At 36.0% G+C, this 27597-nt stretch overlaps 1 protein-coding gene across 2 annotated transcripts in view; it reads right to left on the bottom strand.

Annotated features, from left to right (window-relative positions):
• NAALADL2 (N-acetylated alpha-linked acidic dipeptidase like 2) overlaps positions 1–27597 on the bottom strand; it is a 436265-nt gene that overhangs the window by 119150 nt on the left and 289518 nt on the right. For both annotated transcript variants that reach the window (XM_064665876.1, XM_064665875.1), the window contains one exon: positions 26649–26799. In XM_064665876.1, coding sequence (XP_064521946.1) covers positions 26649–26799 — 151 coding nt within the window. The remainder of the gene's footprint in view (positions 1–26648; positions 26800–27597) is intronic.

The following is a 27597-nucleotide window of genomic DNA, read 5'->3' as shown; positions in this document are numbered from 1 at the left end:
CTCAAAAGAGCTTGTGCAACCTGAGATGAGCAGGCAAAATAAATAATTTTGTTTAAATAACAGAGCTGAAGAGCTAGTTAACGTTTAGGTGAAACTCCCTGAAATTCGAGGACAATTTTAGTCAGGAAGACCAGAAGCAAATAAAATTTGTAAGAAAACAGAAATAATTCCTTGAAGAAAATAATTCCTTATTAAAGAAGGGTAGAGTAGCAGCATAATTTAATATCATATTTAAGGTCACATTTTAAATTATAAGCCAGTGACAAACATATATTCCTGCATATATTTTTGTAAAATGCTACTTGAGACTATTTTTCTAAGTAAATATTTAAGAACAAGAGCTCCACAAATACAATGGAGATTACTGCCAGTTACAGCTACTAAAATTCAGCAGGAAATAAGCATGTTATAATCTGAATTATGACTTAACACTAATTTAAACAAGAGTGACCCTTTGAATTTTTTTTAAATATGTATTTTTGGCTAGTTTGTATTCACACACAAAGTAATGCACTCACTAGCAGTAACCTTTTAGTGGAGCTCTGTAGTCTCAGGTTCTTAAACAGAGAATAACCTCCAAAAGAACAAACTCTCTAACAGAGTAAAACAACCTGGAAAGACAAGAGAAAACATAGCACTAAAACCATGGAAAAATACTGTGAAAAACAATAGGAACTTTACAGATCAAAAATAAAATATTGAAAAATAGGTATCATGTTCTAGAATTTTATGCTAATACAATTTTTTGGAAACACCACATTTCACAAGCAAAATATCAGCAGGGAAGTTCCATAGATTTTTCCCCCATTCTCTAGGCAGGCTTAAAATATTGTTTATAATTAACACAAATGTGTCACCCTGACTCATTTGCAGTCCCTTCTCCTTTTAAGAGAAACAAGAAGGCCAGACTCTCTACAGCTCCCTCAAAGAACAATCCCTTCCTGGCTCATTTCTTACTGCAAGATTAGAAGCACATGGCAGCATTGAGCCATCCTTAGTTCCTTCTTACACTCAAGACCTGAGATCTCTCTCAGGTAATAGGCAAAGCAGGAGATCCATTCCCTTTTTTCTTTTTCCCTCCATTTTTACAGAAAGGAACTTGGGTTAGTAGAATTCCAAAAGAGCTATGGAGTAGAAGAAATCAATATCTAGTTTTATTTTGACTGTTACCCTGAAGTTTAATGAAATTTAAATAAAACCAAGAAGCATATAGAATATCTACTGGCAGAAATGCCTATGCAGATCTTACTCTTCATAGCAGTTGCACATTAACTAAATCACTGAACACAAGGCAACTCTCCTCTCTGTTGATGTTGATGTTGTTGCTGTTATAAAAGGAGTGGTACTGAAATACAGTAAGTACTAGGAAAGAGCTTGCAGCAAGTAAATTGTTTTCACAAGCTGAAACTGCAAAGGACCAGACTGCTTTAAAAACACAGGTCTGGGGAAGATGTATTAATCAAACTTTGTGCAAGAGCTCCACCAAGAAGGAGACCTGTTTATGTTAAAGGTCAGTATCAAGGACAACATTCCTTGTTTCATTTATTCATCAAAGTTACAGATATTTGCAATGGTGGTATCTTGAAAATTTCATAAATGTAGACAGATCTAATAAACATTCTCCCTTTCAAGGCCTTACTGCTAAAATTTATTCTGTGATATCTCCAAGGACCACCTCTGTCTATGAAAGATGGGACCTCAAGGTTTCAAAGATTCACAGCATCCACATCTATCAAGAAGACTTCTGACATGCTTGAAGTTAGATATGCAGATACAGATATGGACTGTAAAAGTATTTGGGATTCATAATTCGTGTGTGTGTCTGGATCTTAGGGTAAAGTCCCCTCATATGGGCTTCTGGTTCACAAACTTTGACATCAGGAAGAATTTCTTCACTGAAAGGGTGGTCAGGCATTGGAAGGGACTGTCCAGGGAAGGGTTCAAGAAACAACTGGATATGGGACTCAGTGCCACGGTCTAGTTGACAAGGTGGGGATTGGTCAAAGGTTGGACTCAATGATCTTGGAGATCTTTTCCAACCCAAATGATTCTGTGTTTCTCTAACTAAGGCAATGTGATGGCACAGCCACCCGAACAGACTTTATTACGGACACACACCCCCACACACCAATCCTGGGTCATATGAAACACAGAACCCTCCAGCTGCCATTGACATATTTCTCGAGATCATAGTCTGGGCAAGTAAATTGTACCCATAAGTAGAGTTAAGAAGCTCTGATGTGATGCTGCACTAACACAAACTTCACCCAGGATTTTTTTAATGAGAAAGACATGGTGTTACTCAACTACATCACTTAATCGTTATTGTGAAGTTCATTCAGCACTTGTTTCAAAATATGTTTGATAACCTAAATCTTGATGTTGCCTATATTGTGATTCTACTATTTTACTATCACAATGGAGTTCCATGAGTTTTTTGTCTTAAGTTACTCAAAGATACAGAAAGCTGGTGGGCCATCACCACAGCTCTACAGGAGGTGCTCTCAGCTCCATCACATTGATATCTAAAAGCACAAATAAACATATAGAAATATGGCTCATTGAAAGAAACACAAATACAAAGAACATATGGACTATTAGAACAACATGAGTTAAACCAGTTATTTTCATAAAATGAATGTGTCACAAGTAATCATCACTTCTGTGTTATTTTGTCTCCTTCTCAGTATTGGTGGAAATAAATTGATGCCACATTTGTAAATTCAATTGGCACTGTTTCCCTGAAGTGACAGATGATGCATTACATGATTGCCTCTACAATATGTAACACCATTCTTTATTGTCACAGGTACTGTATTTCATGCGAGTGTGCAAACTAGCATTTGCAGTTTTATAATAAACTATTTCCTGTCAATAGTGCTGTAAGAAAGTTGCAATTTGTCCTCAAGTATCTGTTTTCTGCTCAGAAACAAATATTTATAGCCACTCAAAGAACAAATACGATTTTCCCATGCACTCACTGCAGTCAACACTTCGTTCTCAAACCTGGTGTGCTGCATGAGGGCACTTCAGTCAGTGAGACAGAACTGAGTGAGCAGTTTAGTTATCCATCACTGTTCATTATAAGGCCAAAATTCAAGTACTACTTATCACAATTGCAAGCTACCAATTTTACTGCCTCTGGTTCAACTGCAGCAAACAAGTCGAATATTTAAGTAATGACAGATCAGAGGGCAAAAAATACCACTTTAGCCTGTAGGTAGAGCTGACCTTTTCTACTGTGCTTTTACCTCATGTGTGGCTTTTGCACAAAATTCAATGCAATAATCATGTGGAAAAGGTATTTAATGTGTGAAACAAGCAAAAAATTACTATATGGAAAACCATGAGCTATTGCTTTGTTCCAATTCTATTTTAATAAAAAATGGTTTTTCCCCATCTTGGTTTAATCTGGTTAAGCAATTCTAAATCTTGTTAATCTCTAAAAATGAACTGAAAATGTAGCTCGGGATGAAGCACAGAGAGGGCACTTGAAAGATATTCCATTACTTTCCTGACAGTCACAGTCAACAGTGCTGAGTACAGTCACAAAGCCAGCTGCTGAGAAGGTGCTACATACATTTTAACTAAGTAGAGGCATATGTGTAAAAGATTGACACTCACATTGATTTGATAGAAAACACAAATGAAGAAAACTACTTCTTTTTAAAAAATCTGGCCTCTTACTTGGTTTAGTTCTCACAAAAATCCAATCCTACTTAGGAGTAGCAGCTGAAAAAGTAGCACTGACTCTTGAGAAGTGTCAATGGGCTAAGAGAAAACACAGAAAAAGGAAATCTGAAGCATCAATCACCCAAATTATTTAATATATTAATATGATTTTGCTACAGGCTATTATTTGTCTTCCTTACAGAATGCTGTTGTACATATAATTAAATGGTATAAGACCTGTATTGATGAAACTTAATGTATCTATAAACCCACACAACTTAATGACAAAATTAGATTTTGTTACATATGTAAATCCATTTAAATAATAATTTTCCCATCAGAGCTTATTGAGCAGAATAAAATATTGCCTTAGATTAATTGGTCTAATTATACTTCCTTTAAAGTCTGTTCAATACTTTTCTGTCTCCTACTGTAAGTAAGGAAATATTTAAAATATTCCAAGTTAACCTCTAGCTTAAGTATGTTCCCCTCTGAAAAATGGGGTGTTTTCCACCACTGGTTGGAAATGTGTTGTTCCCTACATTCTGGCGACTGAATTTTAAAATTAAACAATTTTCTTCTGTTCCTAGGAAGTCTTAGTCAACATAACACAAATCTCTATAAAAAAACTCAAATATGAACTCAATTACTATGGTGGTTTTTAACTATCCTTAACTTGAAATCCTTCATATTGATGTGCTCTTTGGACTGTGTGTGGAATTAAATTTTTCAAGCTGTAATTAAAAAATGTGTTTTATAAAGGAAATATATCTTATGTCCAGGGTTGATATTATAAAGTCATTCCATTTTTGATCAAAATCTTCTTAAATCATCTTCGCACCATTTCTCACAGGTTTTGAAATAAATGTGTGGCTTCTTTGGGAGGTACTGGCTACATTCAGTGTGCATGGAAACTGCATTAGGAACCCCAGTACCCAAAAGGCTCTGCAACCCATAAAGTATTTCCAGAGGAGGAAATGAAACCGTGTCTGTTACACGACTCAGGGCAGCTCCTGAAGGACATGACTGATGTGCAAGAACTGCATGGAAAGGCAGTCTATACTGCATCCTCCTTAACCCATTTCTTAACCATAAACACACTGAGATACACAGATGGCACCTTTTGCACAAGCTGCCTCAAAACTCTGTGTTCCCGGCAGGAGAAACTATTTTTATTATAGTCAGAAAACTTGACACTTGCAACACCAGCCAACCACCTGAATCAGAGCTGGCAGCCTGCAGCTGGAAATTTCCTCAGATCAGAAAAGCAAATGGCCCACTGAATAATCAAGAGACTGAAACAATTCAGACTAATTTCTGAAACTTTGAGTGCCTCTTCAGAGCAACTTCTATAAATACAAACCCCTCATTAGCTCAAGTGTTGCTCCATGAAGTTCTGCACCAAGGATCCTCTCAGCTGTGGTGCTTCCTGTCTGTATGCAATTTAAAAAGAATGGTGAAAGCTATACCAGAGCATTGCCTCAAGTTGGCACATGTAGCCATTCCATATGGAACACACCTGCAATTGATAACCTAAAGGTATTTGTTTAAATTGCAAAATACTGGAAAAACTCAATCAGAGGTACTGCAGAAGCACCAATGATAATCAAGACCCAATGCATTTCCAGTACATACACTAAAATTATGAGCTTGATTTCACAGTTATTTGACTTGAATTATGTACAATCTTGCAATTACAATTTATTAGATTGTTCTGCCCTAAAATTTCAAAGCAATATTTCTAATAAACAGTGTACATGTACCTTGAAGTGGCAAGAAGAAATTAAATTACAACTACTATGGATTAGTTATTGTGACATTGGCTTTCTTCAATCTGCTCTGGCAATTCTTTAAAAATGCAGGGATTTTGTTTTGCCTTTTTTTTTTTTTTTAATTAAGGGTAACACAATATTAGAGAGCCAAGTCACAGACCTTCTGAAAAGTAAAGCTGTCTCTTCTGAGACAAGGGCTTGACATTAAAAAAAGCTCTGAGAAGTCTCTTGTCACATCATAGGTTGATAAAATTAATAACATCAATTTAATAATTATTGATAACTCACTAGACAAATAATAATATTAGTCAACCTCTAAAGCAACGCAATTACAATAAAATTTCTGGCAGCTACCAACGATGATCTATGTGTGCTAAGAGTAAAGCTGTGCCTACTGGGTTAGAATACCACTCATTTAATTGACCTATCCATAATTATGACAGTGACTTAAAGAACATAAAGCGATAAAAGAAAAAAAAATGTATCTGCAAGCTTTTCAATTTTCCTAAAAATACTCAAGAGATTGAAGTCAGTAAAGCAACCTTGCAAGTCCCCAATTCAATAAAAACCAATACATCTCTATTTACTGCTCTGCTCAGGTTCATTACATAGAAGTGATATTATTAAAGACCATAAGAAACGTGTAAAACTCAGACTTCTAAAATAACCAAACCAACAAAAGGCTCCCAGTAAGTTCAACTGTCACAGAACAGAGAGGCTGATGTCAACACAATTTAAAATGCAGGGAAAATTAGATTGGCCAAGGATTACAGCTCAGGCAAGTGGTCAAGAAGGATATCTACATACACTAGAGGGAAATGCTTATTAACACTGAATCTTAAATCACAGTGAGAGAATTTATGGTATCTCGCAACTGGACAAAGATCCAGAGCAGGACAATACATTTAATCATAATGACTATCTTAAGTGAACAGTGCTTTAAAAAGAATGTCAAGAAGATATCTATGGACCCATATCCTCAGAAGAAAAAGCTGGAACTTGGCACTTAACCCAACTCAGACATGCCCTGTTCCTGCCATGGCTGTATTACAACGCAGTGTAAGTTGCAAGGGAATCCCAAATGAATTCTGGCAACATTTTCATCAACAATACTCAGGCATCCAGGGAGTTCATACTTCCACAGAACTCTGCATTTAGCATCTAATACTAAGTACAGAGCTCACCTATATTCATTTCTAAAGTAAGTTCTGGAAGGTGGCTGTAAGTGTGCTCAGGACACTAAGATAAAGAAATCGTATAGGCCAGGTAAGCTGCCACATTTAGTGAATATGGATTATAAATGCACTGTAGGAAGAGGAAGTGCCTTATACCATGGATCTGTAGGTAGAACCTGTAGTAACATAAATGTATTGTCACACTCCACATTCATATGAATGAGTTCTTAAGTAAAGCCCAGAGTTGAGTCAAACTTAGTTATTTGACAGGCTGGCTAACAGAAAACATACTGACAGTGGAGACTTTTCTATATATACTTATGCATTTCCCAGATCAAAGTCTAAGCTAAAAGCTCTCTTAAAAGCAATTTATTGAAGTAAAGAGGGTGGAAATTGTTGTCAAAGCTTTTACAGTGGTAAACACCTGCAGGAAAGGAATTCAAGATTTCAAAAGCGGTGCAAGTTTTCAATTCATTTCACTTCAAAGACAAATCATTCAGACCTGCCTTAAATGTGTAATAGTCATTTTCCTGTTTGCCATGTGTTCAACTTAGAAGGAACTTTTCTTTAAATAAATAAATAAAAATCAGATTACATAACCTCCCTGTAATATCTAAGGTTTCTTACATGCCATGTAAGAAATGCTTTCCTAATTTACCTTATAGTAAGACTTCCCTTGTTCTCCCTTTCATAATGGGAGGTTGTTGAGCTCTTGGAGTTTCATCCAAAACTCTCTCAATAATTCATCATCCCTCACCTACTCCAGGAAGACTCAATGGCACATAAATGTAAAAGGTAACTATTGCTGAGCATCTGACTTCAAATATAAACATTCTGTTATGCATTAAGATAGTTAATCTTTCTTTTCTAGGTAATATTGTACAATGTTGTGTTACAAGACCTACATAACCTGAATGTATGTTCACAGTCACAGGATCAGATCAATTACTAGTATGAAGCATCACAGTTTTACTGCAGTCAATTTATACCCACTTATGAACTGACTGAAGAAACATTCATATTAACACTCTAAGGTCAAAATACTGAAAACACAATGGAAAGTTTGGGGTATAGCCAAAAACATTTCAAGGAATGTTCATTTTCAAAATACACTTTAACCTTCAATGAAATAGGGACTTAAAAATTAATTTCTGAAAATGATGCGGAGCTGCAAATCATATTTCAAAATCTTGAATTAAATATCCATTTGTGGTGCTCCGTGTGCAGGTAATGACTCTGAGGTTTACACTCAGACAAGAACTGACTATACTTTTAAATAATTAACTCCAGAGAATTATAATAAAATTAAGTATGTTCGGTACTTCCAAAATCCAACTTCTTTTCAGGTTGTTTTCAAATGGCAGATTCATGTTAGACATAGAGACAGGAGTGGATGGATGGATGGATGGATGGATGGATGGATAAATACAGTGTGAAATATTCTGCACTACTAGTGGAGCACTACTCTGTGTGCATAAAAATCAGTCAATTATAGACGAAATAGCATCTGAGCATTAGACTAAAAAATAAAATCAAATATAGCTGTTGCAGTATATCTATCAACATCTATTTTCAAAGCAAAAAGAATGAGTTCCCTCTGTATTTCAGTGGGATTTTACTAAATCTAGCCAGGAAACAGTATCTAATCCAAAAGGAAGACAGGCTCTGTATGAAAATAGAGAAAATAATATAAGCAGAGGTAATGACAGCAGTGAAGGATGTGTGGACATGCATTGGCAAATTGAATTAATTCCCAAATACCTAACTTCAAATCATTTTCTGAAATGCTGTTGCACCAGCTACACAAATGTGACATTTTTTATCTCTATTAACTTGACCTTGCAGTAACTCAGAGGTGGAAAATTCTGACTGAATTCTCACTCTGAAGTCAACAGCAAATTCCTAAAAACTTTAAAATGGCAAGAATTTTAGACTGTATCTCCAGTTCTAGGAACCACTCCATTATTTTTATCCTATAAAAAGGAATGACTGGTGTTTTCTGAAATTTTTAGTTTATAATTAATCTTAGGTGACTAAGAAATTAGTCCTTTTCATTTTTCAATAAATTCAATAATAGAAACTTTGCAAACACTGTTTATATGTAACACGTTTGGTCTTTTTTCCATCCATAACTTGAAAGAAGGAGCATATAATCTCACATTTATCTGGAATATCAGACTTCACTCTTCATTTGGGCTTTTATAAAACTCAAACCAGTTTGCCAGTGAGAACAAAAGGACTTTAACATATCAGACAAATTAGAACACCTCAACCTTTCTAGAGGGAAAATTTTTGCCTTAAAACGTTTAACAGAAGGTAAGAAAATTATAAAATTAACATACTCTTGATCTAGCTTCCTGGGTGGAATGTGCAGAGATTTGAAGGAGTCAACATGTTATCTTTCAAGTGAAGCAGTAAAGGACATCAAAGATTACAGTGAGGAACAAAAGAACTTGAGTTGTCAATACTATGTTGGTACAAATATATGGAAAAACACATGCACCTCAACCAATACAGGCAACCAGATAGGACAGAACCTATTTTAGCTAATTAAGAGGTAAAGCACTTTGACAACAAAAAGAGAAATTTTATTGTTGCCTAGATGTTTCCTAATGTGTCCTGAAGATTGTCTAATTAGCCATTTATTTCAAACACCACATGTAATGGGGTTGACATATTGACAGTGTGAAGAATTCTGTTGAGTAATCTGCACATTGTACAACTGAGACATATTTTCTGCAAAAAGAAAAAAATAAACAGTGACCTTTTTAATTTTCAAAGCAAAATTTTCTTCATAAACAACGAGTGCCAGATGGGAAAGGGCAAAACTCATAAGATAAAGTATCTTTAAAGTTTTATGATTCTGTGATAAAATACTGAAAACTAACGAGAGAGGCAGGTTATTTAAAAGAAATGCTGCCCTGTGCTTAGAGTAAGAATACACTCAGCAATCAGTGCAAAACAAAGTAAGTACACAATTCTTGCAGCTGCAAAGAACAGGCCTTATGCTGCACCAGTGAATTGTGCTGCAGGCTGGGATTGTCATACCTGTTGTTCTGTTATGTCACATTCCATTAAAAGATTTCCAGGCACAGTTTGAGAGTGTGAGAAAAAGGAAAATATGCTTCTCAAAAGAAGAATTAAGTACTTGCTTTGTTTTGCACTGATTGCTAAGTACATGACTTCAGATTTTGATTTCAACAAAACAATCTTCCTTATGATAATTCACCTGTTTTCCCTGAAAAGCTCAAACTTTTTGGAGTACCATAGCTATTAGGATAGGAGTGGAAGATATGCTTTATCAGCAATACTGTACACTGAGAGTCTCAGTGAGTATCTGCAAATATTTCAAGTTTGCTCTAAGAAATTGTCAAACTGCAATTTCCCTGTTAGATTTTTATTTTTGGTTTATTATTTCAACTTGCAATACAGGACTGCAAGGAATAATGATGTCTATGTGAGATCCATCTTGGATATACTAAGAAACCTGCTGAAAACTGCTGTTAAGTTTAAGCTCTAGGCAACATTTAATTTAAATTGTACAAAGAGCTATAAGGAATGAATTTCAAATATGCAATGAAGTAAAAATTAATATTTTAAGTAATAGATTTATGGATTTCTCATTTTAGGGCTTTTAAAATACATAATTGGAAGGAAAAAAAAAAAAGTACGTGCCATGTTAGCAAAAATAGCTTTTGCTCTTTGTTTTTATCTTGGATGATTACCTATGGATAAAATAGCAGAGGAAAGCCACAAGAGATCTGCATTTAATGTTTCATTTTATTTCTTCTGTGCAGAAGGAAGGAAGGAAGTCTTTAAAGAATCTGTAAACCAGAATAGAAGAAGGAATCATTGCTCAGGATGATGAGGCAGACAAAGCCATTTGTACATTTACAGCCAAGGGGATAAAACAGATGAAAACGAAACACCCCAGTGCATGGCCACCCTGAGGTCATAAGAAACATGAAAATTTGCTCATGGGATAATTTAACTATTGAAGCCACTTAAGTTGACATTTGTCATTGAAAAATATTACCTAAAGAAATCCAAACTTCCAAGTAAATTAGTCAGAGGTAATGGAGTTTCCTCTTACCTTGAATAATTTAAGCTTTTCTTAGATGAACAGAAACCTGGGTACCTGCTGCCATTAACTAAACTCACACATTTTACAATTGATCCTGAAATTAGTTCTCCAGATTGAACATCATAAATTTAATCAAAAGTATCTTAACCCTAAACTATCTTTGATAATTGTCACGACTGATTCGTAAAAAAAATTATAATCACTTATTAATTATCAAACTTTCCAGCAATTATCAAGGATTTCCAGTACTATCCAGTAATATCCCGTCTAATAATATCCTGAAAACCTAGTAAATCCACTAGCTCTATTCTTTTATTAAATCTAAGCAAAACCAAAAATATGTAGACGTGCTTTTGAAAGGCATTTTTTAAATAGCATTAATAGTGTCCAAGTGGACACAAAACCTGTTTTCTAAGCAAAATTTGCCACTGTACCCTCACGTATACACAAATAAGTTTTTATCCTGAAAGCAACTATGCAGTGTGAATCCCCTACATGGGGTACATTCACAGCTCAGTTATTCAAGCACACAAAGTCTCAGCTGGATTATTGTTCCAATTTTAAGCCCCCGCACTAAAACATCCAGCAGTTGGCTAAAACACAACAAAGGAATTGGAAAAGGTAAGGAGGATTTAATCTATAGCAAGCATTTAATAGTGGGAACATTAAAGTTTTCTTCACTGCCACAAAAATAAAGGAAAAGAGATGCTAATTCAAAGAAAATGACTGACGGAAGCATAAGAAAAACACACCATCAATAGAACATACAAGTCACTGGCCTGATATTCTCAACTCTGACATTTTGCCTGACATTTCTGAAACAACTGAAGCTTGCCTTCCACAGGTGTCAGGCATTTCCTTCCTCTCTTTAGTTCAAGTAAGTGGCAGACATGCCCTGTGAATTGCACTTTTCTGGATGAGCAAATCATTCTCTGCAATTAGAACATTAACAGTCTCTAGTTGAGAACAATTTACTGAATAAAGCTTAGTTTTTTCAAATTACACATGCAAGATGTTGAACAGCCACCAAGCTCAATCAGATCAATGGACTGAAGAGTCATCAGCACTTTTTAGGAAGCACTCCATAACAATTAGAGCATCTTTATCCATCAGTGTTGGGAAGGCAACGTCAAAAGGCAATATTAGAAGCTGCAACATATATTTCCTTCCATACACTACTTTCAAAAGTGTCCTACAGTCTAATTTACAGTATCAAGGAAGGCATAACCTGAAACAGAAGTAGGTGAGTTTGCTATACACTACCTAAATATATTGGAGCTCTAATTACCCATTTGTGCTTCTAATTGGTCTCACACTCAAATCACCACAGGCACTACTGCTGACATTAGCACCCACATCCAGTCAGAGATAGAATGTATGGGCACAGTTACAGTTAGAACAAGAAAGGTAATTCAGCTGTAAAAGTGCCCCTTCAAGCCCTAAATCATCCTGAATATTGCTTGGTAAATTCTACTAATGTAGTTCAGAATAAACCATCCTTTTCCTCACTGAAACTTAAGGCTATAGACTCTTTCTTCTAAGTTATTTAAGCATGGATATATGAAAAAAATCCATCAGCTTTTAGCTAAAAGGGAAATCCACGTTTTCATATTTTGAACAGAAACAAGCTCACATCAAAATCTAGCCCAGTACACATTAGTGCCTCAGGTCTGTATCTGGATGTTTTATGGGTATTTATTTAAACATTCAGTTTCTTTTATTCCCTCTGCTTTACTCCTTTTTTCTTTTTTTTTTTTTTTAGGATAAAAATTTCAACATGAGTTTAAATTCAGCTTCACAAATGACAACATGTGTTTGAGTTAGAGGCAATTTCTATTATAATAATTACTAAAATATTAAACCTCTCCAGTTTTGAAGCCATAAATAATTTCACCAACCTATAATCAGCCAATTTGCAAAGATAGCTGTGTCATGAGGACATCTTTTAGCCAATCCATTTGCCTTCACAGAATCACAGAAATGGTGAGGTTGTAAGGGATCACTGGAGGTCATCTAGTCCAACCTCCCTGCTCAAGCAGGGTCCCCTAAATCACGTTACTAAGGATTGGCTCTAAATATATTATAGGATAAACAAGATAATATATTGTAAGATAAATACATATTGTAAGATAAATCATCTACTTGTTAAACTTGTTTTAATTAATCAGATAAAGTATTATTGTTATTTCCACTAAGAGTAAAATTTCCACTAAAATACAATAACATCTCTACATTCATGCAGCAAATAAACCAAAAGGAGTGCAAAGGAAAAGCAGCATATTCCAAAGGGCAAAAAGAATGAATCCAGGAATGTGTCTCCATCTAAGTTTATGGTCAGGAAGGACTAATCATTTGACCTCTGTGCATTTCTCTGCACAACTCATAAAATGGGAACACTAATATCTCTGGTGGTCAGGAATTCCAAATCTCAACATTTGTTCTTTAAACATGTGACAATTAAGCACTGTTCTAACTTGTCAGTACAATGATATTAAAAAGTCAATAACTGTCCAAAATAGGGTTTTTTTCCTTACTTGCAAGGTTTCTTAGATAAACTGTGTATAAAATACACATCAATTTGCTACTCAGATTATCTGCGAGCCTTTTAAAGTTTTTTTTTTTAAAGAGACTGAGAAACAATAATTATAACAATTTAATTCTTCAGTGAACAAGTCGTAGGTGTCTAGAGTCTTATTGGAAGACAGGGAATCTGAGTACTGCAAAGTCATTTTTTTAAGCCAGTTCATGATCACACATATCTTCTTATCAAGACCAACTATTATTGGGATATCAGTGCACAGCTACTAGTAGTTCTACTTTACTGGCCTATCAGACACAGCTTAAGAAAACATCTCCAGATCCTGACATACAGATAGTAGAATTGGTACCCATATTTCAGAAAGCCCAACTGATGAACCTGACTGTCAGATAACTACTTTATTCACAAGAACTTATCTCAGCCAGAGCAATATAGTGAAAGCAAAAATGTCTAAGGCTCAGAGTAACTTTCCTGTGCCCAAAGTCTTGAGTAACAAAATTAACAAAGCAAGCATTTCTTCCAGGAGTGACAACTTGTTTCCATGTTGAAATATTAACTTTGAACATGTTACATGCAGTAACTGTGGCACGTACCACAATAGCACGGTGGTCACTGCAACTGACCTTCCAGAAAACCTCCCTGTAGCTTTTCATGGATTCTCCTCCATAAAAGAATCATGAAGACTTGTGTGATGCTGCAGCAGATAATACAAACACTACTGGACCTTAAGGTTTCTTTTAGTCTTTTCTCTTTTTTTTTTTTCTTAAATCAAAACCACTGGATCTACCTCCTAATCAGATGGCGTAATTCCTTCAGCACTCTCAAAAACTACTTATGAACTACCAAGACAATTCCTTAAAGTCAGAGAAAAAGGTAATCAAGAGTTACGGAGTATGTCAGATAACTAACATATTTATCACTACATCAGAAACTTAGTAAAAATTCTAGAATTAGATTCCATCCTGTCATCTTCCTCACTGCACAGCACCCAGTACTGTCTGAGAAACCTTCTTTAATGTCTGCAATCTACAGAATGTAATAAGTACACACATTTCATCCATCCAATTCTCTCTTCAGAGTTAAAGCACACAGAAAACATTCACTCATTCTTCCAATTCTGACAATTACTGCTATTTTTTATTCTTTAAATTAGGTGGGGAATGAAGACTTGCCATTTGGCTGTAATTGCATTAGATGGACATGTTAAATCAGGTGAATCAGTCACTTCTTACTTTGCCAATTACAATAGAACTGTCACAGAAGTTTTCTTCTATTTTAACTTAAATGGCTGCATACCACCAATGAACAAAGCATCTTGTTCTTTGCCCTCAGAAAGACTGAAGTCCTGAAACTATTGATCAAGAGGTGAAGACTGGGAAATGAAACATATGACATAGATGATAATAAGAGGTGATTCAAATACCACAATAATTCCATAATACTTGACTCAAAAAAAAAGGTGATTTCTAGTTAAAATGAACATCTAATTTTGTTAATTAAAGTTTTGGGTCAGAATTTAAACATGGAGAAAACTATGCAGAATCTGTTCAGGCCCTGTTATTTTTTTGTTATACTAAGTTCAGTGTTTTGTTTCCCTTCCAATCATACAGACATCTTTTCCAAAAGTGCTACAGATAGACAGGACTTATCAGCTGGACTACAAGGGAGAACATTATAAGGTATAACAACTCTGGAGCTTTCTGGCTTCCTGTCAGAGTTCCCAGGTTCTTTTAAGCCATCATGTCAGAGATCACTTATATTGTTATTTTTTTCTTAATATCTGTGTCAGCAAAAAACTGGCTGCCAGGCTGAACTCATTCTAAAGTATTACCTGCTCACAGAATCATTGAACAGTTCAGGTGGGAAAGGACCTCTGGAGATCATCGAGTCCAACCTGCTCAAAACAGGGTCAGATCAAGTTGCTCAGGTCCCACTGTTTTCAGTGTGTCTTCTCTGGGAAACAAGTTCTCTGTGCAAACTGTCCCACTGTTTGCACCCCCAACAGTAAATCTAGTATTCACAGTACTCATATATTCAAAGCACAACAAAGTCAAAGAAAAAAACAATGAAAAATGAAAGCTAGGATTTTTCTCCTTTTAAGGCAATCCAAGACATTAAAATGACTGTTCACAGACTGTTCCATAGTGAATGTACATGGAGAGAAACATCTTAAAAAATAACAGTACTTTCATGCAAGTTTCAGTTGCCCATTTCTGCTATAACAGGACCACCAGGGAACAGTTTTTTTAACAGCTTCTGTGAATGACAGCTCCTCTCTCTGTTCAGGGCATGCTGCCTTTTAATTTTTTTTATTCTACAAAGTTGAAGGAGAAATGGGGGCAAAGCATTTTAATAAACATAAATCCTGTAGAAACAAATCATAAAGAATCTGACCCAAAACAGAAGAGACACTAATATTCAATAATGATCTCTGTTAGGATCACAGGGATTTTAACTTAGAAATGAGTAGAGATTTGTATAGCTAAAAATTACTTTATTATGATTTGTGTTACGATTTGTAAATCTCTTGCAGTATTTCTACATATGCTTTAGGATTTGTAAATCTATTATAGGATTTGCAATTCAGCTTTTCATTTTACAAAGCAAATGAGAGATGTAGCTAAATTTTATCTTAAAGCACTGCTTCAGAGTTCAGAATTACAGGTCCATTGTGTAAATCAGAGGATAAATCCAGACTCTAGAAACACAAGATGTGTTTTGCCTAACAAGATGAAACTGCCAGAACCTCAAAGAAAAAAACTGAAGCTGTAAATTCTGGAAAACATTGCTGACCAGACTACTGCTTCTAAATGTTTTAACCATACTTATTTGCTATGCTTTGACGCGTTGTACTAACAAACAAAAATTATGTAAAAAGTATAAGTAATGCCTAACAACTATGACACCTACTTAAAATCCATGCATGTTTTCCTCATTTGCATTGTGTTTGGAGATTTTTTTATTTATTTATTAAACAGCAATCAAGCTGCACTTCTGGGCAGGATACTTCCTCCACTATACTGATGCTCAGAAGGCAATTCTTTCACTTAAAAAACCAGAATGCTAACATTAAAAAGAGGTAAAAGCATCTAAGGATCTAAGGTTTACAAATCAAATGTGACTAGAAAGGATAATTAATAAAACACAGTAGTAGCTACTTAATGCCTATATTTTTGGTATTATTGAATTTCATGCCTTCCAACCCCATCCCTTTAGAAACAAAACAAAACAAAACAAAATTACTTCCATGAAATTATCCAGATAACATTTATACAACTCTTCTTACAAGAGTCACCTAATGTTAGGTCAAGACATATTCCACTCATACAATCTTTGCAAATACTATATTCTCTCTTTCCTGGTAGCTTTTAAAACATTCCTCAAGACAGTCCATGCCAGGTGTTGTATCTCTTTTTTTTTCAGTGGATTATCAGCATATAATACTGCTGCCCAGAGAAATGCTTTGCCTCTTACCGGCAAAACTCAAAAGTGCATCTAATGCAGCAGGTTTGATAGGGAATAGAGTACAAGGGAATTAATTCTTAGTTTTAGCTCACTTTTACACTTCATTTACTATTACAGTAAGCAAAATGGACTTTATAATATCCAAAAATTACTACTACCTAAGTTCTAAATGCTGAAGACTTTGCAATGTGTGGTTCAGTTCTCCCAGAGTATGCAAAATACCGCTGAAAATCCCTTGCAGTCATGGATTAAACTAGGCTTGGCAGAAATCACACAGTGGACGAGTTGAAAGACCACTGATGCTTGGAAATCAAGAAAAAAAAGCCCAACAAACTTAGGCATTTTTAAACACGAGTAGACCAGCTGTTCTAAAATTAGTCTCCTTGTTACGAGCATCATACCAGAAAGCAATAGATTGTCACCACGTGTCAGCTTTAGCTGACATCTGCTATAAGAAAAAAAAATATTCCCTCCCAATTAGGCAGCACAAGCTGCCTAATTTGTTCATTACATATTTTGTAAAGGGTGGTCCCTATAGCACAATATTTTAAATAAATATGCAAATCATTGTATCATTATTCTAAAAGATCTATGACTTTGACGAGGTTTTAAACAACCCAAGAGGCTTCACTCCTTTTTTCCCCACTAACTCAACAGACCCACCTGTCAGCTATCTAAAATTACCACATAAGAAGTATTGGAAGTTACACACATTTTGTGCAAAAACTTGTCCTAATTGAAACTGAAACAGTTATCAAAGTTTCAGAAGGTTATTCAGATCATTCTTACTGCCTGCTTTTGCAAATGAAAAACATGTCAGATAACAAAAGCATCTGGCAACAAACTGACTGTTTCTCATTCTGGCATAGCAAATATTGACTGGCATCACTGCCTACGACACTCTAAAAGCACTGAAGAAAGAATACCTGAAAGCTGTGACTCCCTCCTTGTCAGAGACATTCTCTCACATTTATGAAATTCTCTTCTATTGCACAGTTGGCCCTTGACCATCTCTACCCCCAAGAATTTTTTCCAGTACTATCCTTTTCCCAAAATGAAGCTCCGCATTTTCACAGAGCAAACATTGGAGCATTTAAAACTGTTTTTGTAGAAGAAAGGAGAGAACATATTTGCATCAAAACTGATGCAGTCTCTTAATTAAAAGTCTTGCAAATTTGTGCCAGCAGCAGTAAATTCTCATATTCCTTAATCACTAAATCACTACACCTCCAGTTACATTGAGTGTACTTAGGCAACTTGTCCACAGGGGTTCATAACATCTCACCTAAAGACCATGCAACGGAGGTTAAGCAGGCAGGGGAAGCTCCACTCATCCACTAAACACAGGACACAATGCCTCACCTCTTCCATGTTCCAAATGCATTTTCCAAGGCTACATTCTGCCATATCTAAGGAACCTTCAGCATCCAAACTGCAAAACAAGTGTAGCTTGTGATGTTGAGCAGCATGACAGAAGGAGAGAGTACTAGTTAGAGGAAGATGTAAATTCACTCATCAGGGCAAGTCCTGATGGGCTGGGAACACTGAGTGAGGAGGGAAGTCATGGATGTCACACTGAGGTCATAAAAATCTTAGGAAGTTCCTGGTGATGGGAAGAGGTTCCTCAGGATATAAGAAAAGGAAATATCATTTGTATCACCTTCCAAGAAGATGGATCTGTGATCAGCCATACATTAGTTGATGTGAAGGTAACAGAGCAAATAAACTTGGAAATACTCTCCAAAATTACGATGGCCAAGAAGATCACTGGACAGTGCTCCAGGCCAACTTGCCCTAGTCTTTTATCCTGTCCTAAGGTCTGTGATCCCTTTACTAATATCAGTATTGGACACATCCCAATCACTCCATGATCCATCATACTCTGGAGTCACTGAAATCACCCCCCAGTTTTGACCACATTCTATGTACATTTACTATTTACCCTGTTGTTTCACAAGCTCCCTTCACCACTCATGATGTCCTTTGCTAACCAACTAAACCATCACAACAGACTCTCCTCTTTCCCATCCCCTGCTTCCCATCTTTTCTCAGTTCCCCTGGGCAGAGCATTCTTCTGTCTCCCCAAACTGTAGTGAATTACTTATGCATTTTAGTGTTCTGCAGATCAATACTACATAATGTGAAGTACACATTTATGTGACAATAGAGTATTTTCCACATCTCCATTTTATGATGATTAGGTTTTCTTCTGGGGGAGTTCCTACCTGTCTGAAAGCAGGAAGAGGTGCTATTATCTTTTTTATGCAGCTGCTGGGTATGGTAAAGCAGTGGGCTGGAACAGAGATCAAGTCAAATTAAAGATGGTTTGGTTTATTCTGGCTTTCAGTATTCAAACTGCACTAGGAAAAAAAATTCAATTATAAAACTAATTATATCTTTAATTGCTTAAACAATCAGCCAGCTGATTTTATGGTGCTCTTGATACTGTGCAGGTGCATTTGCAGGTGTTAACTGCAATATGTAAAAGTTACATTTAGTATCCCAACTCGAGCTCAGGAGCACTAGGAGGAAAAAATACCATGGTATTACAGATACACACAAATCCATGGGAAAGATAGCTAGGCTTTATTAGCAAATACAGTCCCTTTATATATATATGTGTGTGTGTGAGTGTATGTGTATGTGTATATACATCTATACACCTATCTATATCTACTATTTGCTTTATCTTCCTGTGAGGGGTATTTAAACTGCTTTACAATCATTCTGGTTGTGACATTTTTCCCTTTGGTAAAGTTATTGGTTCAATCTGCCCAGAGTTTGTACTTGAGATAGTTATGTTTCTGGCAATTACAGTAGCATTAATAACTAGTACAACCTACCAGAAATGCCTGCTTTTTACTCTGATGTGTCATCTTAGCAGGTTGCTTGAATAAAACACAGTCTTCTCCAAAACACTTGCTTTGTACAAACAAAATCAATTAGGAAAAAGGTACAACTAATAATGAGTTGAGCCCAATATGTTCAAGTTGCTCATTCACTTAACCCTTTTACCTCTTCCCTATATTTCATTAACCTTTACACAGAAGAGGAAAATTCAATATTTCTTAAAATTTAAACTGAAATTAATGGCTTTTTAAAATTTACTTTCTGTGTACAAAACTAAATTAACACTTAAAAGCCCCCTAAAATCAGCTTAAATTCACAAAAACATTCTGCCACCCAGCGTTTCTTTTAATTGAACCTAAGTCTTCATTGAAAACTTAACAGCCAGTTTTAAATCTAAAATGCCTTAGCAGTGTTATTTGGAGCAAATCTTTTAAATTTTGACAGGTATATTTTTTCAGAATGTACAATATATCACCTGCAATGGAAGAAGGTGATAATTAAACTCAACTATGAGAAACACAGGAAAAGTAGGCCTATGACACTGAGGTTGTTTTATTGTAATAATAAAACCAGAGTTTTGGAGCCTACAAAACAAAGTCCACTCAAAAGGTTACTACTACCTACTGTTCTTAGCCCTTACTGGGGCAATACCACTGTTCCTTGCTCACAGTCACCAGTTTGCTATTGGTGTGAGCAAGTGTTTCAGTTGCAACGAACAAAAAAATGTCTTTACAGGATGCAATTACCAAAACCTGAAAGGGACTGTATTGGTTTGCTATTTCTATGCATGCTTTTGCTATAAACTCAAATTTCAGGTACAAACACTGCTAAACTTTCCTGCCCATCTGCTGGACACTGCTGGATGGAAAGGTCTCAAATAACAGTAGATTAATTGGGCTCTGAAAGGAAACAACCCTCACTTGAAACACACTGAAGCCACTGGAAAAGACTGTGAAAGGACACAGGATTAGAAGAAACCACAGTAATGCCAGAGAAGGGTGTTATGTATCAAATGACTGCCCACAGAGCAAGTGGTCCATAAATTTGGCCTTGAGCTGAGAGTCAGTTTAGAGGTTTTTTTGTTCTTAAAATGGATGGTTATATATTGCTACATGAGCAAACACATCACTATCCACCCCTCTGCCTTTGCAAAAGTAATTCCTTTCCTCACCCACAAACATAAAGTATTTCTTCACAATATCCTTTCTCATCTGCTTCATGACATCATTCCCATATACAAACAGATGTATACTGGAGTCCTCAAAAAAAAAAAAAATCCTGATGCTGTAAAAAACATCCCCCATCCCAAATTCTTATCCCATGGAAAGACATTTGATTTCAACCAGACTCTGCAGGCATCCCTGTAGTAGCAGATTCCAAGACACCAGACAGACTCACTGCCATGCAGTTGATGTTTGCTGTCTTGTGAGCACATCATAAATTAGCTCACTTTCAAAAATTACGTGGAGCTGTAACATGGTGTCAGTAAAGCTATGGCAGGATTAGTTGCAATCATGATTGGACAAAAGATTTAAATATGCTAAATTTACTCGCAAATTTAGTAGCTTCAAAAATCTAATCTGGACACCATTTAAAATGCTATTTTTGCTGAATGAGAGAAAAAGTGGCTTCACTGGAAAACGTTCTGTAGTCAGTCAAGGTCGTTTAGTAGTAGTTTGAAACTGTCTGAAATGTCAGAAATATTGTGAAGTCAACTTACAAAGCATCAGGAAGCATTTAGTCTGTATTTTTTCCACTGAACTAATTTTGCAGCACAGGAAGTGCTGATTTGTTGTTTTCAAATAATTTGGTGTTCTCCACTTGTACATTCCACTACTCTTATAAATTAACATTTTTAATAATTTTTTTATTGAAACAGATAAAAGTTTTGATATGCTTCACTATGGCATTTGCAGGAGTCAAATGATACAAACACTGCTAGCAAGCCATTGCAGTACCATTGGCAGGGATTTATCCTCTCTTCCTATAACACTAGTTAAAAAAATCACAGCATTTTCAATTCAAATTTGCTTCCTCTCCCCAACAATAAAAAATTAGAGGCAGCTTAGTAGAAGACAAAATGATATCTGATATACAATACAGAGGTTCACTCATTCAAACCTGTGAGCCTAAATTATCTTGATGTCCAACTAACTGTCTCAGTTTAAAATACTTGTAACACCAACTGAAAGCCAGACAGCAGGAAAAACTAAAAACCATAAATCCAGAAAAACCTCAGAGTACATAATTTGGAACTTACATAGAAATTTAGTTGCTTTATTATATCCTGCAAAATCTGAAGAGGTAGATCATGGATTCAGACACCTTTTGAACTATTAGTGCTACATGTATTATAGAAAATCTGCTGAAATTATTACTTACTGTGCTCACTACTCAAAAGCCAGCATTTTCCAAAGATTTACCTCTCTATTGCATTAGCACAGATTTTTCTTCATCCAGAAAAAAACCACAATATATCAGACAGAGCACTGTAGTTGGTATGATAAAGTGTGTGATTTTTTTATGGCAACCACTAAAATTATGTCATAAGTACAAAATAAAATGATCAAGAGTACATGTAAACATATATATACTCACACCTAAATTATAATATGGAACTTTAGCTTTTCTTTTTCGCCAGCTTCAGTCTGTCCTTAAGGAAAATAAAAGAGCAATATCTAGACACCTGAATGTAGACACTCACTTTACATCAAATTATCTTCACAATGCATTTATCTGATGTTATTAGCTGAAAATAAACATGCATTTTGAAAAAAAAATAAATATATATATATATTCCCAGAATCATTTCCACAGCTGCAAAGGCAAGCACAGAAAATATATTCTTGTCACTCTGTTTTGTTCTTTAAAAGAACAGACAAACCAGGACTGAGGACATCTTGTAAAAAGTCATGATGATTTATAACAAAACATTTTAGAACATGTGTTGCATATGCATGGTTAAAACCACGACACAACGTGCTATTTTCCAGCTCACTTCTGCTCAGCTTGTTACTTCAGAGGAGTAAAATATCATGAAGTAAAGGACAGTAAGGACAAACTCAGATTATTAGGCAGGACACATCTAAGCATACAGAATCACAGGGCTGACTAAAAATAAAGTAGGCACACATTTCCATCACAGCACGTACCTCCTTACTCACACCCCAAGCAGTGGCAGTAGTTCCCTGTGTTTGTTGTGGAAGAACTGGTTAAGCTCCATTTAAGAATGATACAAGACTAGAGGTAAATGACATGGGGGTTTTTAGGATACATATTTGGTGTTTAACTTTGGTTGAACAGAGCGTGGTGGGTAAACCTTGGCCAGGTTCCAGACACCTACCCAGCTGTGCTTTCATTCCCCCTCCTCAACAGGATAGGGGGGGAAATAAGATGGAAAAAATCACTGATCACAGTAAATACAGAGAGATCACTTATCAATTATCATCAATGCTGAGTGTCAGCAATTGCCAATTAAAACATATTGGATAGTGAGAAACAAAACCAAAAAAAACAAGAATAGCATCTCTGCATTGCCCTTTTCCAGGCTCAGTTTCACTTCCCTTCCTGTCCATCATTCTTGTCCTCTCTCAAATATGTTTTCAGAGGCATCACTGACTTTGCTGATGGTCTCAGCTGTGGCCTGCAGTGGATCAACACTTCAGAAATTCCTTGCTTTCCTTTTCCCTTCCTATGAAATCAAACCTTATTAGCAATGTTTGAGGAATGCTTGTGTCAATTCCTCTGTCTAAATAATGTTCACTAGTCACAATTATAGGGAACCAAGCATTTTCCCTGTGTTACTGATTTTTTCACCCAAATTCCTGTAATATGGCTCACATGACAAGCTGTTACAATGACTCAAAGCAGGGACTATTTCAAAACATACCCTTTTTTCATACTGCATAACCTCTGCATAACAATTCTCTAAAATAACATTACACTTGAAACTCCAGCTGATACCGTAAGATTGTATTTTACAGCTGTTATATTTCAGCAGTTTTAAGCTCACAGTATTTTCTATGATGCCATCTGAATTCTTCATGAAATATTTTCCATTCCCCCACTGCACAGATAGGGATTTTATTACGAGGCACCTTATCTCATGGGCAGGGTTCTTAATGCTTATCACAATGCCACTTTTCTATTTACATACCAGGATTGACAAATAGATTCTATCCATATTTTTGTTTACTGAGCCATTTCTTGTGCGGAAACAAATTTGATTTAAAACAGCTCTAGTGATGGAGAAATCTAATATGTGTCTGCTATACAAAGGTGGGTGAAAGGAGTGCAGCAGTCAAAAAGACAAAATGGAAAAAGAAAAGTAGACGGGGAAGTCACTCAAGTTTTACACTGTTCTTCTAAACTTTATTTTCGGGATAATTTTTTGCCATGTATGCCTCTTATCTCAGGCTTCTTAATTCCACGTGTTTAATTCCTTGAGTTTCACCCCCTGGATCTATTTAATTTCAAAAGCAGGAACACAGAAGAAAGATTTCTAAAAATGAAGGACACTAGCCTTTGGCAATCAGAATCATGAAAACAGAACTGATGCTCACAAAGGCTCATACAATTGTTTCAGGACTGAGATGACACAGGAATGGAAGAGTCTTAAGAACAGAAGAATTAAATTATAAAACAGAGCTGGAGAAACTTTTATATAAGTGCTGTTCACTTCCCCTTGTCATCATCACTTATTTCCCTTTGTTAAACAGAGATCAATAAAATCATCCCGCTCATAGGTAGTTGGCATCTCAAACCCATCCTCAAGCTATTTCTATACATTCAAAATAATTCATATGCAGTAGTGTAGCATTTAATCTTCATGAAACAGAAAATTTGAGCTGAAATCTCATGAGAACTTCAAAATTTTCTCTGAATTATTAAATAAATCCCATTTTAAAATGCTGCCAACTTTAAGAAAAGATCTGTAAATTATATAATTTCCTGAAGCCTTTTTTTCTAGGAAAAAACTGAAGCATTCCAGTGCTCTGATAACACAGAGAAATTTGTTTTCAGAATGTGAAAAACATAGGCAGCAGCATGAAAATACAGGTTTTCTACCTTTTATTCACTGAATACAGTGAATACAGCTTTGGATCACTCATTTTACAAGGAATTTCCCAGTAAAAAGGGAGAATGGTGGTAGGAGCAGTCCCTGAGATTGTGATAGTAACAGTTCTGCTGGCAAAGTGTGAAGTGCAGATGGTGTCAAAGATATGCCACTAACTTAAGCAGGAGCTTCCAATAAAATCTCTTGTCGTGTATATTATACTCACTGAATCAAAGCGAAAGGGGCAACCCGGGCTCTTTGGCTCTTTTATTGCACACTTAGGCAGTTTAACTACAGTGTATGCAAGTGCATCCCTCAGGGAAAAGGCTGGGCTCCAGATGTGTTTGTCCCAGGCATAAGCTATCTCTAACCAAGTTGGTTCAGAGTCTCCAGAGAAGAAAAACCATCATCAGAAACATGGAAATTATTTCCATCTGATCTACCTTCCAGTGACAGAACCATAAAAAAGAGTTTCCTCAAGTATTCCTTTGAGCTCTTTCCAGCTCATCACTGCATTCAATGATCAAAATATAAATGATTTTAGAACGTGTTCTCCTCCTGCTTATGAACGTTGCTCAAAGACTTAAACCCACAGACAAGCCATGCTAAGGCTTCTACTTCACCATCGATGTACTTACAACACCATTCTCCACATAATTAAGCTTCTTTTCCCCAAACTGGAGATTGGAATGCACACTGCCAATGAGATCTTTTACTGACAGAAAACCAACACATAAGGTTTAGACACTGAAGTGGTATCTTCATGTTAGTATATCTGTTTTAATTAGCTTTACTTTTCATGTAGGGTAAATAAAACATTAAGGAGTCAGCCAGACAGATACACGACAAACTGTTGTTCAAATAGCTCCATGAAATGAGCAAGAATAAAGCTTGAAGAGTGTTATATTTACCTCTGTAGCTCCCAGGGCACTTTTAAGAACACTGGGTCAGGTACACTGAGACACTGAGAAAATGTGCAATTTCTTTCCCACTGAGCTGTCAAGGCATTCATGCTGTGAACAGCTAACACCCCTCTTTGACAACCAGGCAAATATTTCTATTTTCTGCCATTCTAGTCATGAAGTATCTCAGCATTGCCTCAGTTGATTTAGTGCCAATTCGAGTCAGACTTTAGATGTCTGAGCTAGTAACCGGACAAAATATTCTTGATGAAGCCTTGTCACAAACTCATAGACTGCTGTTTAATACATTTCCAAATAGTTAGATAGTAAAAAAACTGTAAAAGCTGAAAATGCTGCAGAGGAGCAGAACACACATTCACTGAACTGCCAGATGGGAGATTTAAGTAGCACATACAAGTCAAATATGCTGCTGCTTCTATTCATTGTTCGCATTGGTTTAAAGAAAATAAACAACAAAACAACCAATAAAGTTATGTAAGACTATGTCATTCCTTGAAATCAATTCTCTATTTCCCATCCTTTGGAAATACACATACCTAGAGAAGCATAATTGATAACCAAGCCTATCCAGGCAGAACTGAGGCAAGGCTAAATGAACACATCCTATTCAAGTGATAATTGCACATAGATACTATAAACATTATTCTTTTTCCTCAAAACTTTTCAAATACAAATGTCTGTTCACACTGCACTTGCACCTATTGACCAGAAGTTTCCATTAACAATACCATAAAAGTGGAAGACAGAATGAAGGGAATATATCTTTTGGTGGGGACAGATCCCATGAAACCTGCTCAGAAACCACTGGATCAGGACTTCACAGCCTTTTTTTTTCATGGGATAAGAATAAGCAGTCAGTAATAATGGTTCAGTGTGTGAATACTCAAATACAAAAAGCAATAAAATAAATTATTTAGAGTGCAGACTTTGTGCCAAGAGCTCAAAGCACTTTTGAGACTGGATTCCATCCTCTAAGCCACGCTGCATTACACGCTCTCTTACTCAGAGCTTCTATTTCAGGCAGGATTTGGCTTAGTGTTTTAACTCCCATACTTAAAATCTACAGAGAACAAAAATGTCCATTAACTGAATATGCCTTGAACAGTACTTACCAATACTGGCATAGCCAGGTGTTGATGGATCTCCTCCGCTGTTCAAGGAAACCATAAAAGCTTTATCAGCAAGATCTGTGGTCTTTGGTAAGTCACAAGGGTCAGCGTAAAGAAGAACACCACCAAAGCCTGCATCTTCCAGCAGGGAAAGCTGGGGGAGCAAACCAACACAGGTGACTATTAACAACAGCAGTGCCAGAACACATTATGATTTATTTTAATTAATGTTGAGATAGAGGCTTTATCATGCATCAAGCTCTCACCACATAATGCTCTGTACAAACAAATTAAAGACAGGTGCAGTGCCACAGTATTTGTAGGATAGAACCAGCAGCTATGAAAAGACAAAATCAACCCCCCAGAAAACTATTTGAAGTCATGTTTCCCAACTCATGCCAAGAGCTTCTTTCAAAGCCTAATGACAAAAAAAAAAAAAATCTTACTTTTACATGGTATGTAGCATCCAGAGGAAACACAGTGCTAAGACTGACTACAGTTGCATCTGAGATTTGAAACTGCTGCATTTTCACCTCTTATTTTGGCAGAGAAGGGTGGTGTGTTGGAGATTTCCTTCAGAGGATGTACTGGCCATGATGCAGTCACATACACAAAGAGATACAACTGGAGTCACTTTTCTCCCTGCTCACTGGACACTTGCTCGGCTTACAACCCTAACAGATTTTCATGTGATATATAAATACCACCTTGAAAATGCCTCAGTTTTGAAACTAATCTCACTAAAACATCTTGAGTTGATCTTCCATATATGTAAGACACTTTTGCTTAGTTTACCTCCTCAAGAACATGTGCATAGCACATGCTGGATGTTTGCATACACTGGCACAGGATTTCTGGACACAGTCTTCACTTAAGACAGAAAATACAAGGAGTTTACAGATTATTAAAAAAAATAAAATAAAATTAAAAAACCCAGTCTATCTTATACAAC

Source organism: Pseudopipra pipra, chromosome 10 (genome assembly GCF_036250125.1).
Source record: "Pseudopipra pipra isolate bDixPip1 chromosome 10, bDixPip1.hap1, whole genome shotgun sequence".
NCBI classification, from domain to species: Eukaryota; Metazoa; Chordata; class Aves; order Passeriformes; family Pipridae; genus Pseudopipra; species Pseudopipra pipra.
The sequence above is the reverse complement of the archived record's forward strand: the minus strand, read 5'-3'. Positions and strand labels throughout refer to the sequence as shown.